The sequence below is a fragment of the Sinohyriopsis cumingii genome, chromosome 13, assembly GCF_028554795.1.
Source record: "Sinohyriopsis cumingii isolate HCF-2022 chromosome 13, ASM2855479v2, whole genome shotgun sequence".
NCBI lineage: Eukaryota > Metazoa > Mollusca > Bivalvia > Unionida > Unionidae > Sinohyriopsis > Sinohyriopsis cumingii.
Genome location: NC_142973.1, coordinates 29,565,098 through 29,583,976, shown reverse-complemented (window position 1 = coordinate 29,583,976; position 18,879 = coordinate 29,565,098). Strand labels below are relative to the sequence as shown.

General features: G+C 33.6%; 1 protein-coding gene across 2 annotated transcripts in view; it reads left to right on the top strand.

Moving 5' to 3' along the window:
• LOC149785120 (uncharacterized) overlaps nt 1-18,879 on the top strand; it is a 279,057-nt gene that overhangs the window by 47,130 nt on the left and 213,048 nt on the right. For both annotated transcript variants that reach the window (XM_089978887.1, XM_089978886.1), the window contains exons 3-8: nt 3,065-3,209; nt 8,086-8,151; nt 9,574-9,648; nt 11,041-11,103; nt 11,771-11,848; nt 14,584-14,652. In XM_089978887.1, coding sequence (XP_089835013.1) covers nt 3,065-3,209; nt 8,086-8,151; nt 9,574-9,648; nt 11,041-11,103; nt 11,771-11,848; nt 14,584-14,652 — 496 coding nt within the window. The remainder of the gene's footprint in view (nt 1-3,064; nt 3,210-8,085; nt 8,152-9,573; nt 9,649-11,040; nt 11,104-11,770; nt 11,849-14,583; nt 14,653-18,879) is intronic.

The window sequence follows — 18,879 nt, the reverse complement described above, 5'->3', positions numbered from 1 at the left end:
TGGCAGTAAAGACACAAAGGCCATTCATGCAAACCAGATAATCCATTTTCAATCTTCTTGACTTTATAAATCGTGCAAAATATAAAGTTAAATTCTTAGTTATAAAATAATAATGAATACCAAGAAAAGAATAACAACCGTATTTTAATCATTGCCTGAAATAGTGTATAAGCACACAAGAAGGGTACATGCATACATATGTACATGTAGTTATTATTAGCTATTATAAACTTGTTTGCATCACATGATGCAAGTTTAACCAATCAAAATGTTATGATAAGGACTTGGTAAAATTTGGTAATTATAAATGTATCAAAATCTGGTTATGCAGAAACAATTTGTTGAGTCAACTGACCTTATAAAGGTCAAATTTTGAATTATTTGTGCATATCATGTGTTTAGTGCCATAAATAAAGACTTTACTATTTAAGGAATCATAACCTAAATTGTGAAATTGATATAATTTTTTATATACAAATTTCAAGATGATGTTTTATTACATTTTCCAGTCATTGGTTAACATTTGCAACACACTACCCAATTGCAGTCTACAATTGGAAATTTTAATCACAATAAGGTGATGTATTTAGCCAAATTTATTCAAGCTGTTTATATTTGATTTACTTGAATATCTTAATTGTGATAATGAGTTTATCTATCAAATACCCAAGTTAACTGTCTACTCTTTGCTGATGATGTTGTAATCCTCTCTGATACAGAAAATGGCTTACATTAGTTAGATTTAATTCATACTATGCACAATTAAATACCAACACTTACAAAGCTAAATTAATACTATATTACAGTAACGGAAACTATTCTTTTATATATTTACTATGAACAGCCATAATATGTTTACCATGAATAGCCAAATAACATGTTTACCATGAATAGCCAAATAACATGTTTACCATGAATAGTCACAACATGTTTACCATGAATTGCCACAAAATATTTACCATGAATAGTCAAATAACATATTTACCATGTATATCAAAATACATAACATGTTTACCATGAATAACTAAATAGCATTTTACCATGTATAGTCAAATAACATGTTAATGAATCATCAAAACATGTTTACAGTAAATTGCCACAAAATATTTACCATGAATAGCCAAATAACATGTTTACCATGAATATCAAAATACATAACATGTTTACCATGAATAGCTAAATAGCATTTTACCATGTATAGTCAAATAACATGTTAATGAATTGTCAAACATGTTTACAATGAATTGCCACAAAATATTTACCATGAATAGCCAAATAATGTTTACCATGAATAGCCAAATAACATGTTTACCATGAATAGCTAAATAACATTTTACCATGTATAGTCAAATAACATGTTTACCATGAATATCATATTAATAGAATGTGTTAAACTGTATAAATTTTAAGGAGCAGTCTTCTCAAGCTTTTTCAAATTGGCAGGTCTAGACACTGGTAAGCCTGCTATGAATTAATTCTGAAATAAAAACAGTCTACTGTCGATCCCAGGAGATTAATCGACATGTCTATACTAATATGAACAGATACACCAGAATACTTTTGGTGACAAAGGTGACAAATCGGCCTAGGACCCATGGGTCAGACACATATAGCTGATGTAAATTATTCCGATACTCAGTTTCTCTTTCATGAGACTTACATTGGTGGGAAAAACACCCTCTAGTACCAGAGGTGGAGAGAGGTTTCCCTGGTAACAAGGACTCCATTTCTTCCCTCCTTATGCACACTTGGTCAGTTGATTTCTTCATAAAGTTGTCAGCCTGTACACTTCGGTGTTAGATATCAAAGGTCAAGGTCAGTATGTTTGAATGAAGACAAATAGTTTCAGAATAATAATGTTAGGTCTATACCATGTACCTTGACCAAGGTTTGTGCAGGCCTTCCACTTAAAGTATGGAAGAGCCTATTGAAATTGAGATCAAAGGTCAAGGTCATTGTAGTGCAATAAAAATTGGTTTGGTGGAATTACTTTTATTCCCAGGAATTTCCTGACTTACTTTGTGGATGTTTTACATTTAATGTGATAAAGCATCCCATACATTCTCAGATCTAAAGGTCAGAGATCATGGTCATGTCAAGTCAAAGAAGATAAGAATGGTTTCTGCACAGTCAGCTTAGTTTAAGACTTTTAAGACTGTATACCTTGACCAAAGGTCAGGATTCATAAGAACCATGGGTTTTGAATGGTTTGCTGTTAATAGTACTCATTGTTATTTGTTGTCAAGAATGGCTAAATATGTCAGTTTAATTCAGAAGTGGTAACTTTAAGTCAGTTTATACTCTTTTGGATGGAATAGTATTTTTACATGCAAGGGATTTTAAACTAAGAATGGAACTTTCTCAAACATGAAGGAATAATGAATCTGTGTTAGGGGTTTAGTGTGTGTGTGTGTGTGTGTGTATTTTGGATGTATGCAGACATGTCACTTCATGTCCCACCCAGTCACATTAACCTGACACCAGGCAGACCATTCCTAACACTAACCTCTTAATGCTGAGCACCTAGTGAGGCAGCTGCTATAAAGTACCAGTTGTATACGTCATCGGTATGACTTACCTGAGGTTTAAACCTGCAACCTCCCTCATCCAAGGCAGATGTTTTAACCACTAGGCTACTGGAATGGTGTTAGGGATTTAATTAGTACAATGTATCCTGGTTAAGGGGTTAATACATGTACAATATTTGTTCCCTGTGAGAGTCTACCTAGCAAAAAACAAATAATTTAATTGCTAGAATAGGATTTGTACATCCTAATTGTAAGTACCAACTTATACATTGCCTTTCTCACTCATTTGTTCTTCTGATAGAAATAAAAAAAGAAATATAGTTATTATATCCGTATTTTATTACATTATTGAAATGAAACCATGATAACCATGTTGAACTTTATAATTACATGAAACTGTCATGTGGAATCCCAAAAGCAACACAGTTTTAATCACACTTAAAGAAGCAAGCAAATGCATGAGAGGTAAGTATCACAAATTTGCCAGATTTACTTGTCACATGGGTTTGAAAGCATTAAGTTCTGATTGATTGCAGCTGATCGAGAGAATGGCCTGTGGTCCAATGATGCAAACCTGAAGAATAACTACCTCCCATCAAGCACACTTTTCTCTGTCCGCCAGTGTTCAGGATGTACCTGTGACTTATCCAAACAAACTGTCACCAACTGTGCAGGAACTGTGTAAGAATGCCGTGTATTACACAGAGTATTATCTACATTGTTATGTTTGCATTATGTTTACTTTTATAACCACTAAGTAGAATTCAGCCAAACATGGCAGATAGCATCTTGACAAGAAGACCTTTAAGATTTATGCAAATTATGCCAGTGTACATTAGAGCATGGCCAACATTGGTAACAATATACAAATCTTTATTTGGTTTCATCAAAAACACTTAAGAGAATTTAACCATACTTGGCAGATAGGATTTTGGCAAGAAGGCCTTTCAAGTTTGTATAAATGATGATGTTAAATCTGCCATCATATATGGCCACTATAGCAAAAAACAATCTTTAAGAAACTTTTAAAATTCACTTGAATTTGACCATTAGGTGGAAAGCATTGTGGCATTGAGGGGTCTCAGATGTATGCAAATGATTGCATTTGCCATCAAATATGGTTGCCAAAACTAAAAAGAACAAGTTTAGAATTACTTTTCCTAAAAGTTTATTTAATAGAATTTAGTGTAGAGTGCATATTATGGCATGAAAACCTTTCAGATTCATACAAATTGTGCTGATATACCATCAGATATAGGCACCATAATAAAATAAATCAAAACTTTAAATGATTTCTCCAAAGCCACAGAATAGAAATTGACCAAACATGACAGAGCACATTCTGGCAAAAAGACCTTTCATGTCTGCACAAATGATGCCAATCTGCCATCAAAGAAAGCCATCATTGTTAAAAATAGATGTAAAATTTTTAAAATGACCCAATTTTACCACATTTGACAGAGAACACCAATACATGGATAGTTTTCAAAATGATGCAAGTGATGTTGAATTGCTGGCAAGTATGGCATCCATTATTAAAAATATTAAAACCTTTAAATGACTTCTTCCCAAAAACACTCAAATGATTCTGACCAAATCTGGCAAGACTCTTTCCAATATAGATTTTGTTTTTACATTTGTTATAATTGATGCCAATCTATGATCAATTATGGCCAGCATTACTAAAAATACCCCTCTTCCGACCTCATTGAAACAACCATTTCTGAAAAACTCTACAGCATAATACATTGTGACAGAAAGCATTCTAGTATTAAGAAAATTTAAGTTAGTGCAAAAAAATGATGTCAATCTGCCATTAAATATAATGTTACTAATAATAAACAAGCCTTTAAAATTTCTTCTAAATAACTGCTCAACAGAATTTGACAAAATTTGACAAAGAGTATCTTTTTATTTATACCAGTGATGTCATTGCACCAACAAAACTATCTGCCATCACTAAAAGTGGAAAAACATTTATCCAGCATTATTTGTATGAAAAACAAAATGGCTGAACAGAATCAGAGCAACTTTAGTACTATAACTTTTGGCACAGAGGTTTTTCAATATTGGACAAATGATGCAAATGTACAATCAAATTTAGATAATGCACAAAAACTAGAGATACCTTAAAACAGAAATTTCTATGACATGAACAATTGAAAGCATTGGAGAAATTTGAAGAGACTGGATTTTAGACAGCTGCTTTTGCAATACTAGGCTATTAGGTGTTAGCCAGGTGAATAACTTCAGGCAAGCATGAACCTCTTGTTGATGGATTGCCATGAAAGTTCATAAATATTACAATCATCATCTGAAAATGAATATTATTAACAATTTTATATGCATGTACTGACAGTCTGTGACTGTTTTTAGAGTTATACCCATTTTTGATTTGGAATCTGTTGTAATTGTTGCCCTTTTTGATTTTTAACCTCAGGCAGTGTATTGTCGGGATATTGTAAATGCAGTTAGTTTCACTTTGTCCTTAATCTTACTTCATGCTATGGTCATCATTTGAAGTATACCGATCAACAAATTACAGTTGGGGGCTCCAGGTGGCAGAGTGGTCTAAAGCACTTGACTTGACTGATCACTGCCATCTCGCCTCTGTCCATGTTAGTTTGAGTCTCGGACTCAACTAATGTAGGTATGTGAGTAAGTTTGCCAGTAGCTTCTTATGGATTGGTGGTTCTTATCAGGATTTTCTTGGGTTCTTCCTTTACTAGTTATAATGGCTGCCATGTTTAGCTGATCATGTACTGAAAAGTGGACTTAAACCCTCAACAACAAAAACAAATTACACTCCTTCTACAGCTTAAATTTTTTAGATTTATCACCCTTATTGTTATGCAACTGAAAGCACACCTGGACAAAATTTTAATACAAATTTACTTACATCTTTGAATAGATGAATATGTAACTTTGTACATGTTAAGGAAATTATCTGAAGATGTGCATATTGAGAAATCACTGTCCCTCTGCAATTTATTTTAGAGTTATTACCCATTTGTTGCACAGTTGATAGTAGTGTAAGATAGAATGTTGTGAAATTACCTTGCAGTTTTTTATGAATCCCAGTGAAACTTGTTACAATACATTAAAGTCATCATCTAAATATGTACATATTGGTGCTTCCATGATTTTTGCAAGAACTGTTGCCTTTGGTGATTTATAGCTGGATGGAATATAGAAATGAATTTTGTAAGAGTTATTGCCCTTTGTGATATATGGCTGGATGGAATATAGGACACAGGTTTGTTAGAATTATTGCCCTTTTTGATTTCTGGCTGGATAGAAAATAGGAATGAATTTTGTGGATGCAAGTAGTCTTGCAGTTTTTAGTGGATTGCAGTGCATATCTTGGTAATCAGCAAAAGATATGCATGTTGACTTACATTATTTTAGTAGTTATTTCCCTTCCTTTAACTGTCGACTCATTTCCATCATGGGTAGGGGTGTAATGCAGAAGCAGCAGGGGTATACGACCTGAGCAAATTATTCACTGTTACAAGATTTCTATTACGATCAGAGAATTATTTTTTTCTTTTCAAATATTGTGTTTCAGTGGTGATTTGTTAGCAGTGTTATAATCAGACTGTTGGGAATGCATAAATAAGATGTGAACATAAAAATAATGGCTCCTATTTTCCCTTTGACTCTCTAGCTGTTAGCAGTCTAAACTGATATGTCTAAAGCCAATTTAATTGTTGTTGTTAAATGGGATTCTTTGTAAATTTATGTTTGAATGAACATTAGAAAAATTAAAATATCAATTACTAATAAAAATAGTTTGATTTGATGATATATCGCTTTTGTAACCAGTTGCATTAGCCAATACATACAAATCCATTTCATAACCTGTTGCATCAGCCAATACATACAAATCCATTTTGTAACCAGGCGCATCAGACAATATATACAAATCCATTTTGTAATCAGGCACATCAGCCAATACATACAAATCCAGTTCATAACCAGTCACATCAGCCAATACATGCAATTTCACTATATAACCAGTTGTATCAGCCAATAGATACAAATCCATTTCATAACCAGTTGCATCAACCAATACATACAAATCCATTTCATAACCAGTTGCACCAGCCAATACATACAAATCCATTTCATAACCAGTTGCATCAACCAATACATACAAATCCATTTCATAACCAGTTGCATCAGCCAATACATACAAATCCATTTCATAACCAGTTGCATCAGCCAATACATACAAATCCATTTCATAACCAGTTGCATCAGCCAATAGACACAAATCCATTTCATAACCAGTTGCATCAGCCAATAGATACAAATCCACTTCATAACCAGCTGCATCAGCCAATAGATACAAATCCATTTCATAATCAGTCACATCAACCAATACATACAAATCCATTTCATAACCAGTTGCACCAGCCAATACATACAAATCCATTTCATAACCAGTTGCATCAACCAATACATACAAATCCATTTCATAACCAGTTGCATCAGCCAATACATACAAATCCATTTCATAACCAGTTGCATCAGCCAATACATACAAATCCATTTCATAACCAGTTGCATCAGCCAATAGACACAAATCCATTTCATAACCAGTTGCATCAGCCAATAGATACAAATCCACTTCATAACCAGTTGCATCAGCCAATAGATACAAATCCATTTCATAACCTGTCACATCAGCCAATACATACAAATCCATCTCATAACCTGTTGCACCAGTCAATACATGCCAATATGCCAATCCATTTCATAACCTCTTGGATCAGCAAATACATACAAATCTGTTTCATAACCAGTCACCTCAGCCAATACATACCAATCCATTTCATAACAAGTCACATCAGCCAATACATGCAAATCCATTTCATTACCAGTCACATCAGCCAATTCATACAAATCCATTTCATAACCAGTTCCATCATACCAATCAATTTCATAACCAGTCACATCAACCAATATATACAAATACATTTCATAACCAGTCACATCAGCCAATACATACAAATCAATTTCATAACCAGTTGCATCAGCGAACAGTTACAAATCCATTTCATAACCAACTGCATCAGCCAATAGATACAAATCCATTTCATAACCAGCTGCATCAGCCAATAGATACAAATCCATTTCATAACCTGTCACATCAGCCAATGAATACAAATCCATTTCATAACCTGAGTCACATCAGCCTATACATACAGATCCATTTCATAACCTGTTGCACCAGCCAATACATACCAATCCATTTCATAACCAGTTGCATCAGCTAATAGATATAAATCCATTTCATAACCAGTCACATTAACCAATATATACAAATCCATTTCATAACCAGTTGCATCAGCTAATATATACAAATCCATTTCATAACCAGTCACATCAGCCAATACATACAAGTCCATTTTGCAACCAGTCACATCAGCCAATACATACAAATCCATTTTGCAACCAGTCACATCAGTCAATGCATATAAATCCACTTATACAAATATTGAAGAAGCCTACATTGTTTATCTTTATCTTTTTCTATTGTTTTATTTTACAGAACAATTGTTCTGCAGACCTTTCCTAACATCTCATCTGAGACATTTGCTGTGGGAACTACCAGCATGTAAGATCATATTTTTCATTTATTGAATCTCATTTTTAGAAAACTGAATTACTTAATTTTCATAGGTATCAACTTTCATGGTTTTGTATAATTGGCTTTTTTGTTAGCTCTTCAATTTATGGATGGGTGAGCGGTCTTATTCCTTATTTGTGTAGTGTATATATTCTTCGACCTTTTCTAGCAAGTGATTTACTTCTCTATACAGTATAATGCTAAATGAGTCCTTTTACGAGTTTAAACTAGTTTTATACAAAACCGTTTTATTAATTCATATCAAATTGTGTATTTATATAAAATTCTTTTGAATATAACTATTATTAGTTACAATGGAACACAGAGTTTATGTTTTTACTTTGCATTATTATCATATTACCTACTTTGAGAAGGTAAGTCTTTGATAGAATAGGGAACAGCCTATGTAAAGCCAAAAGAGTAAACCATGAAAAGATGGAAGATCAATGTGCATGGGTCTTTAAATTCCCAGTTTGCAGCATGCAACAAAGCATGAACTCAGTGTGGAAACAGATACACAGCACTAAAAACTGCAAGCAATCCTGAATGATATGCCTTTTTTTTACCATCAAGTATACCATAGAAGCATAGAATTAACAAACACCACAAGTAAATAGACCTTACTCAAGTGATCTGACGAAAACAGGTGGATGGCCTGTGATAGGGATAGAGGGGAAGATCACCCCCATTAGGGGAGCTGGTAGTCCTTGTCATAAGCCAATAATATGCAACCCTCAACTCACTTTACCCTATCTTCCCTTTTGGTAATAAGCTTTAAGGTTCTTTTTTCTCTTAAATAATGGGAGAAAGTTGAATTTATTAGCCAGCAAACAGATGCACAAATATATAGCAGACAACAAAATCAATATAGCATGCTCACCTGTAACAATCACTGGACAAAAAAAGTTCCCCTGGCAGGATCTCGAGAAACATTAATATTGAGGTAACCAGCCAAAAGGTGACATCCTTAAGAAAGGTTAACAAGCCAAAACAAATGAAACCTTTTGAACCAGAGACAGAAAAAAAGAAACCCAGATAAGTATGTCTCTATCAAATAGTAAGACAAGCTTTAATCTAAATTGCAAAATCCTTTTTTTTTTCTTCAAAGTTCTTTTTGATTTTTTTAAAACCGATACCCACAAAAATATTGCAAAATAATAATGAACAGATAAATCTGTTCTGAATTTTTTAATTCTTTGGGTTTTGATTTTTATCCATATAGCTAGAATGAGTCACACCCATTTGTAGCTTCAAGGACTTGGTATTATTACTAATTTTCCAGACTATCTGGGTTACAGTACTTTGTGTTAATTAGTGAAGGACATGGGAGAGAAGATGCATCTGCTTTAAAAATAAATCTTCTTCACTTTACATTGCCAAGATTAGAGCATACTTCTGTTCTAATTTTAGTACAATCCTCAACTGTCCAAGCTTCAAGCTGATAGTAGACAGAACATTTGAGAATCTCACCAATCTTCAAACCCTGTAAGTATCATCTTTAACACATAACGTTTTAGCTTTAAATGTTTCGAGTCAATACATTTGCAAAATATAATCTGTGAATGAAAGACTAACTGATATGAGATGTAAACTGGAAATTAGACTAAGTCAGGTGGAACTTGAGGCAAATTAAGTAAATTAGTAATGCCGCTAACTACATTTTAACTTTAATGCCCTAAAAAATCTTTTAGCTTGCCACCTGGAGAAATATTTGTATTTCTTGCATCCTTCCCAAAAGACATCTGGAATACAAATATATAATTGTTTGAAGCAGTATTATCAAAATTAAACATCTTTTCACAAAGCTGTGCAATATGTTAGTAATTTATATTGTAACATTTTGAAGTTTTTTAAAAGTGAAACATCTCTATAGAGTACCTTGATGTTCTGATATGCTGTTAAATTTCACTTCATACACAAAATATATTTCATTAGCTTTTTCAGATTCAATTTTAATGAAATATACATTTCTTCCAAAACTTGCTGTACATAAAACAAATACAGGAGACTTTATATGTGTGATTCAGATCATATCCAATGAATTATTACAGAAACATTACAGAATCCAGGCTCGTCAATCAGAAATGCAATTTCTTCATTATGAAATCTCTCACAGCTGTTTTCTTAATATTTTGTTCCATATGGTTTTTCTTCACTTCATTGGCAAATTCAAGTAACAGGGGATGTGGATGTTGTCAGATGGATTTCCAACCCCCCCCACATGCATTAAATTAAAAATCTTTTCGGTGAAACACGTGAATGTTAGCCATCTGAAGTACATTATACCAATTCTTCTAAACAATTGTGCAGTGTAATGTAGCAGAAGGAGTCCATCTGAAACTATCCTATCATGTGTGCAGTATACATGCTGTCCCAACGTGTGTGCAGTGTAAATGTAGGAGACACTATCCATTTTACACTGTCCCATCATGTGCAGTGTAAATGTAGGAGACACTATCCATTTTACACTGTCCCAACATGTGCAGTGTATGTATAGCAGAAAGTATCAAAATCATTGTCAGGGTTTTATGACCTTCTTTACACTACACAGTTTGGCATATTCCAAGCTCAATGGTCAGTGACACTGGTCAATGGTCCTGTCATTTGGAAGCAGTTTAAGTAAGAGTCAATTAAGCAATGGGCAGTTCCCAATATTCATCCAATATTCAGGACCCATAAGTTTTCAAAATACACATACTTCATGAGAAGAACAATTAATTTTTTACTATTTCAGAATTTGCAAAAGAAATTAGGTTATCTTCATGGAAAAATACATACAACTTTAAATAAGTTGGTAGCCATTTCATTCATGCTTGATATGAAGGAGAAAATACATAAGAATATGTCCTTTCTTTGTTAAACTTTGAATTTTTTCAGGGTCATCCATGATACTGGGATCACAGCTGTACCTGATGTCTCCAGAACATCTATCAGGTTCTTGTAAGTGACAATATTTGTTCTTTTGTAGATGATCTGCTGCTATGTTGCACATGAATAGACGCTTTAGGTTATTTCCCTAATTTCAATTTGCATATGAAATGTCATATCAATAGCTTAAACTTACCTATATTCTTGCTTATAGTTTTCTGAATCAAATACTTATGCTGTCATAATTTTAATTATCTTCACTATCATCCTCCTCACTGTTATCCTACTCCTCCACCTCATCATCATTATAACTAAAAGAATCAGTTTTATATTGTGACACAGATTCATGCTTTAAGGTAAAAACAAAAGAGAGTCTGATTCTTATCAGACTTGCATAATGTGTGAATAATTTGACACAAAAGCATCCTTGCATAGGGGTCTTTTAGTATTGGACAAATGATGCTTATGTGTTGTCATATATGGATGAAGATTAAAAAAATGTACAGACCTTGAAATGTTTTTGTTGTCCTCATGCATGTAGTGAAAACGTTTGACAGAAAATATATGCTAAAAACAATTCTTGGCCAGCTGCCTATATACATTGGCTGTTAGACAGATGTCAGACAGATGGGTGAGATCAGACCCATTTGAGCCTTGTGTTACTAATAAAACAGTAATTATTTTTTTTAAGTGAAATTATATTGCATATATAAATTTTTATTGAAATCTCTTTTGACAGAAACCTAGCCTACAATCAAATTGTAATGACATCATCAAACTACGATGGATGGAAACTGCCAAGCACAATTACACATTTGTAAGTGATACTTGTTAAAATTTTGTTGATCACATGAATAAATTGACATCAGTGTGTGTGTCTGAACATCTGTATGTCCATCCATACATCAGACCATCCAACTTCAGTATGAACTTTTTTATGGTCAGTTTCTCAAGTGCAGTTGGTCATCAGGCAGTCATTTTACTTAAGGTATGTGTACAACAGCAGTTCATAAAAATCATACTTTTTTGTATTGATTTTGTTCTTATAACTTCAGTTGAAAATATGCCTGACTTAAGGATAAGCTTGCACCATACATGTAAAATGGTGAAATTTAAAGAATTATTAATGATATATACATGCAGTAGTTATTATGCCTCATTCCCATGTGTTGTTCTATTGAGGGAAAAATAAAGTGATACCGTGTTTTTCTATCAGTTTGTTTCATTTGTCACAAATTTTGTTTTTGTTTTTAAAGCACCTGATGGGTCGATTCACAATTTGATATACAGCTTCAGATTTTTTAAAAACAATTATGTCAAGCTCAGTTTTATACACCTACCATAAAGTGGAGCCTATCATGTTATGACGTCTCCCAGACTGAATGCCCATCTATCCATCTATTTCCTGTTGCATTTTCACACTGAATATCTCAAATTTTCAACCTTCTATCATTACAAAACTTTGTATATAGCTTCCAGATAGTGTAAGACTGAAACCTATCACAGAAAAATTAGCTCTATATCATAAACTAGGGTCATCGTTTGTGGATGGCAAAAGGTCATGGTCACTGACTGGAGGATAGAAAATGAGTTTTGAAGGTTAACTTTAGTTAAAGATAACTTTCCTTAAATAAATTTTGTATAGGGCTTACACTTAAAGTACAGAGGAAGCCATTGATTTGGGACTCAAACGTTCAATGGCACAGGTCATTGTGACTTGAAGAAATATGGTTTTGCACAGGTGTTATTTACAGTGTAAGTTGTTATTGTTGTGGTGGTGTTTAACGCCATTTTTCAGCACATGATAGGCTATACATGGCGGCCAGTATTAATGGTGGCGGAAGAACCCGGGAAAACCCTGGAAAGAACCACTGACCCACGAGAAGCGTAAGTAAGTATAAGTTGATTGACCAAACTATGTTGGATGGGTTACACTTAGAAAAATGAAGATTTTGGAGTCTTAAAGTCAAAGATCAAAGACATTGCAAGTCTAATAAGAAAATAATGTTTTTTGCACAGTAAGTTTAGTTCCAGCTCTTACCTTGACAATGATCTAGGTCACTGAGACCCTTTGGTCAATAATCTTTAAAGTCAACAATGCCTATACTAATGCCTACTTAGATGACTCTAATCTTAAACAGACACTGGCATATAACTATTCTTAACTTTGACTATAAAATAAATTTGACTGAGATATGCCCACTGTTTAATTTAGAAGTTTTGTCTTGAAAGTTTGGGGGAGTTGAATAAATTAATGAACAGCACAGATCTGAATCATTGAAAATTGAATTAGAAGAAAGTATTTAGTATTAAATCATTCTGTAAAATTACATCATGCCAAGTTATTTTATTTTTGCCTCTCTCTCCCTCTACATTCATGCTTTAGAGTCTAAGGTATTCTAAAGTCCATTAATTATTTCTTTATTTTATATTTATTTAATTATTTTGCAAAAAATGAAGATCTCCAAAGACCTTGGTGTGGTTTGAGACAACTGCAATGCTTATGTCTGCGTCCTCCAGTAAATCTTCTGATCCTTACCTCAGCCACCTTGATATCAATATTGTACCTCTGCTTGTATTAGTTCTCATGTTGAGTGAACATATAAACTGTTGAGGTACTAATGTACAATTTAGTTTTATAGGAAAACAGTGGAGGTAATCCAAATGATGTATTTGTTGCATGAATTTTGTTTCATGGATGGAAACCAAAACTGATATTAGACTAAATAACAAAAACATCTTAGATCATTTTAGATTTTTCAGTTTTTTCCATAAAATTTTGTCTGAAGTTTGGCCCTGCAAGATAAATTTCATTTCATCTGAATAAATCAGATTTGCATGAACCGTAATAATATCAAGTAGATGAATTATTTACTTTTTTTTATTTTATGCTAACCCATGAATTAGTGTATTTTCCGTGAGAATAATTTTGAATTATCATTTTTATTTTTTCACTATTATCAAGAGAAATCAATAAAATTTTGGCAATTTTTTTTTATCTGCCATGTTGTCCATGGCTTGGTTGAGTGGTAAACATGACAACCTGTCATACAGAAATACTGGTTTTGAATCCCACAATGTACATTTTTCCTACATTTTTCTTATTATTTTTAATCTACTTATTTTTACCTTGAACAAGGAAAGAGTTTATTATTATGTTATTATTCATATTGTCTATGTGAATATGCACAAAACACAGCAAAACATAAACAGTCAACAGCTGACATTTCTGTAAGAAATCTGCAACTTCAGTCTTCTATACACTTTAGCTAGCCGATATGTTTGAGCATGGAAAAAAAAATTTCTTGTTCCATTTGAATAGCAGACTTCTTTCATCTCATGAGTGAAAAACTCTCGTATTTTCATGCGCTCAATGAAATGAATCCTTTATTCACATGGTACAAGGAAATATCCTCTTTAGACCAAGTTTGAATTGCCCTCGCATTTTAAACCAATAGTTTTTAAATGGTAGGAGAATCAGTGTTTTCAGGACACATTTATAGTTTTCAGATACACAGAGTATTACAGGTATTTTTGTTTTTCTTATCTTAGAGCTATGGCAGGGAATCAGATGTACTGGATTCCATCAGGATGGGTATCTGGTCCCAATCTTCGAATTGTGTAAGTATGTTGTTAAGGAACCATTTATGTGCCCCCAACCCCAACTGGGATAGTGTGATATATAGCTTTGTTACTGTCCATACATCTATCTGTAAATCATTACACATTTATGTGCAAACACATTTCAGTGCTATATCTGAAAACTATTGGATTCAGATGTGTAGAAATGTAATCATGGTCATGAGTAGATGATCTGATTAGATTTACAGCAATTTTTCAATGTTTACACATTCTTAAGCTTTTCTTTACAAAAATAGTTTGTTTGCACAATTAAGCAAAAAACACTTGTGTTAGACAAATGAAATTTGATTGTTGTGTTTGTATTTACACATACTAGAATACTGATAATTTGATTGTTATGTTTGTATTTACACATACTAGAATACTGATTAGATTTTCAGGCCATTATGCAATATTTCAAACATTTATACTTTCCTATTTTGGTCTACTTTTTATAAAAGCCTTGTGATCATAATTGGGCAAAGACCACTTAAGGTAGACAAAATCTTTGTCATTATATTGGGCAGAGACGACTTAAGGTAGAAAAAAGCCTTGTGATCTTAATTAGGCAAAGACCACTTAAGGTAGACAAAATCTTTGTCATCATAAATAGGCAAAGACCACTTAAGGTAGGCTAAAGCCTTGTCATCATAATTAGGCAAAAGACCACTTAAGGTAGACAAAAGCCTTGTCATCATAATTAGGCAAAGACCACTTAAGGTAAGCTATAGCCTTGTCATCATAATTAGGCAAAGACCACTTAATGTAGGCAAAAGCCTTGTCATCATAATTAGGCAAAGACCACTTAAGGTAGACAAAATCCTTGTCATTATAATCAGGCAAAGACCACTTAAGGTAAGCTATAGCCTTGTCATCATAATTAGGCAAAGACCACTTAAGGTAGGCAAAAGCCTTGTCATCATAATTAGGCGAAGACCACTTAAGGTAAACAAAATCCTTGTCATTATAATCAGGCAAAGACCACTTAGGGTAGGCTATAGCCTTGTGATCATAATTAGGCAAAGACAACTTAAGGTTGGCGAAAGCCTTGTCATCATAATCGGGTATAAAGATCACCACTTAAAGTAGAGAAAAGAAATTGTATAGGTATATTTTTACAGTAAAACCTGTTATGAGAGACTGCCCCTTCTGCCAACAAAAAATGGTCTCTCAGACAGGCAGTCTCTCATAGCAGGTTTGTACAAAAAAAACAGTTTCCAAGGTTGAATTTCAGAACTATTCAAAGAAAAATAACCACAATCACTGTGCATATACTCTATTCTTTATTAATAGTTTTTCCTAAAATATTGTATGCATTCATCTAAAAACAAAATTATATAGCAGTAAAGCTATACATGAAATCACATTTACATTTGAAGATCACATATATCAGCATATGAAATCATTTCTGATTTACTCCTTTTTCTTTATAACAATCTAAATTTGTTTTACTGACATTTAAACCACTTTTTTGCAAGTGGTCTTCTCTTTTTCACTTCTTTCAGTTACAATAATTATTTTCTACAGACTTAAAATTTGGCTCTTTTTAGTTGGAGGTTTGTTCATTGTAATTAAGGTTCTAGGTGTGAACATTGTTAATGCTCAGTTGTAATATTGAACATAAAGACGGTTTTGACTGTGCTTTGGGAAAATATGAAAAATCTAATGTTCATTGCATATCTAACAATTAATGAAATAAAAAGAAACAATTATCTCATCCATAAACAGAACCAGTTACTCAGAGACAAAAGTCAGTGGCTTCATTCAAAGAAGACGTACAGGGATTAACTTTATAAACAGAGTGTGTAACCCGGTCGCACCAACTTGAATAGATGACAGCTTTGTGACTGAGATGTAATCACTTAACATTGGGGGGGGGGGAAACAACAAACATCACAAGTCTTGAACACTATCAATGGAATCCCACAAATGATTCTCTCTTGCTGGTTTAATGGACAATGACCTTATTCACCCCCAGGCGATACAGATTAACCCTAAAGACAAACAATATAGTCCTGATCACTACGTCTATTTTGGCACTACTATGGCAATTCGTGACATGTACATTAGCCTGGTTCGTTACTAATCAAGCAGTTGTCGTAACAGTTGATTCCATATAGGTCAGTGGTTTCTATGTTCTTTCATTATGGTTGTTCATTATGGGATGATGGGTCCAGCTCATACATTTGATCTATTTTATGATAAGGATGGGAAGCAGGCTAAGTGTGGGAACAATTAGTCTGGTTCCCTGCTAAGTGCGGGAACAATTAGTATGGTTCCCTGCTTTGGATGCTTCCAGTGTTGCTCTTCCCAATATGAATAGCGGAAAACAGTGCAAAGGAGCATACGAAGCAGAGAACCAGACTAAGGAATAATCTACATGTATTTTAGTCTGGTTCACAACAGAAACTATAAAACACTATAAGCATACCTACAATATATCACATTAGTAGCCAGCCTATTTTTTTTTTAAAAATGGTATCAGCATTCTTTGTTGCAGGGATTAGATAAAGGTCATTGGAGTTTATCCTCATTTTTGCGATGCGATTGTTCAAAGGTCACATTCAGCAAGTGGTTGCTTATGACAAAGAGTTTATATAATAAAATTGATTCGTGCATTATGATAGTGGTCGGAAATGGCAGGTGGTCACTCATAGCAATGGTCGCTCATAACAATTTTTTCAGTAGTCATATATAGATGATCTATTTAGATTTTTAGCCTATTACATCAATCTTTTTTAAAAACATTGGGTAATTAACTCTTTGTTCTTATTTTTAACAAAGTTTCTCTGAGTACAGTTTAGTAAAAATAATCATGTGAAATTTGATGTGCATGTTTGCAAGCATAACTGGTGACCTGATTTAATTGTCATGCTGTTATGGCAAATTTTCACATTTTTCTACAGATTTACTTGTTTAGATTTAAACTGTTGGGGTCTGCAATGTCAGAATTGGGGGGATATTGGTTCTGCAAACGCAAACCTTTGTGCTATTTATTTTGCCTTCATTTTAGTTACAATTGCATTTGGGAAGTTAAAGAGACTTAAATAGATATTATAAATGAAACAGACATGCCAGCAGATGATAGATCTACACAATTAATGATACATGATGGAAATTGGCAGGGTAATTAAACTTTTTTACATTCAGGTTAGTAGGTTGAACAGAATATGATGTGGAATAAAAACATAGGTCATCAGCTTTGTTTTGTATTATGGAACATTGAAAATGGTAAAGCTTAATCACTTGTTTTATGCACAACTAAAAATACTGAACTGTACGATGAAAGATTTAATACATTTATTGTAAGAAAATATAGGATACATGATTATATGCATCATTCTCTCTCTCACTCTCTCCCTTTCTCACAAACAAGCCACTATTCATTATTACCAATATTCTACAACATCAAAATCATAACTAAAATAACATCAATGCTTAAATAAAATATTCAAAACTATTTTGGCTCTCTCTTTGGGGGCTACTCATGGGGTAGAATCTGAATGTACAAGACTAGATTCTCAATCAGTGCTAGGCTGATCTAGTATTACAGTGTATTCTGGGCTGATCACTGCTCAAGTAGAATTAGTGCTAGGCTGATCCCAGCTCAAGTAAAATCTATGCTAGGCTGATCCCAGCATTCAAGTGTATTCAGAGCTGATCTCAGCTTAAGGAACGATATGCACTAAGCTGATCCAAGCATAATAGTGTATTATAGTGGGCTGATCCCATCTTCAAGTGAATCTATGATAGGCTGAACCCAGTTTTATAGTCTATTCTGGGCTGATCCCAGCTCAAGTATATTTGGTGCTAGGCTGATCCCAGCATTATGGTGTATCCTGGACTGATCCCAGCTTCTTTAGACTGCTAGGCTGATCCCAGCTTAAGTAAAATGTATGCTAGGCAGATCCCACCAAACTAGTGTATTCTGGGCTGATCCCACCTTAACTAAATCTATGCTAGGCTGATCCCTGCATAAGAGTGTATTCTAGGTTGATCCCATAATAGTGGAATAGAGCTACACTGATCCCAGCATGAAGAAAATATTTCTGTAGTATAGAACCTTGAAAATGGTAAAGCTTCACCTCTTGTTATAACTTATTTTAATTATGTAGAGGTGGCCTTAGAAGTTCCTCCCCCAACCCCAAAAAACATATTGGTTTGATACTGTCTGCCCATAAGCAAGATGGCTAAAAAATATTATTGCACCAAAAGAGACCAAACTGG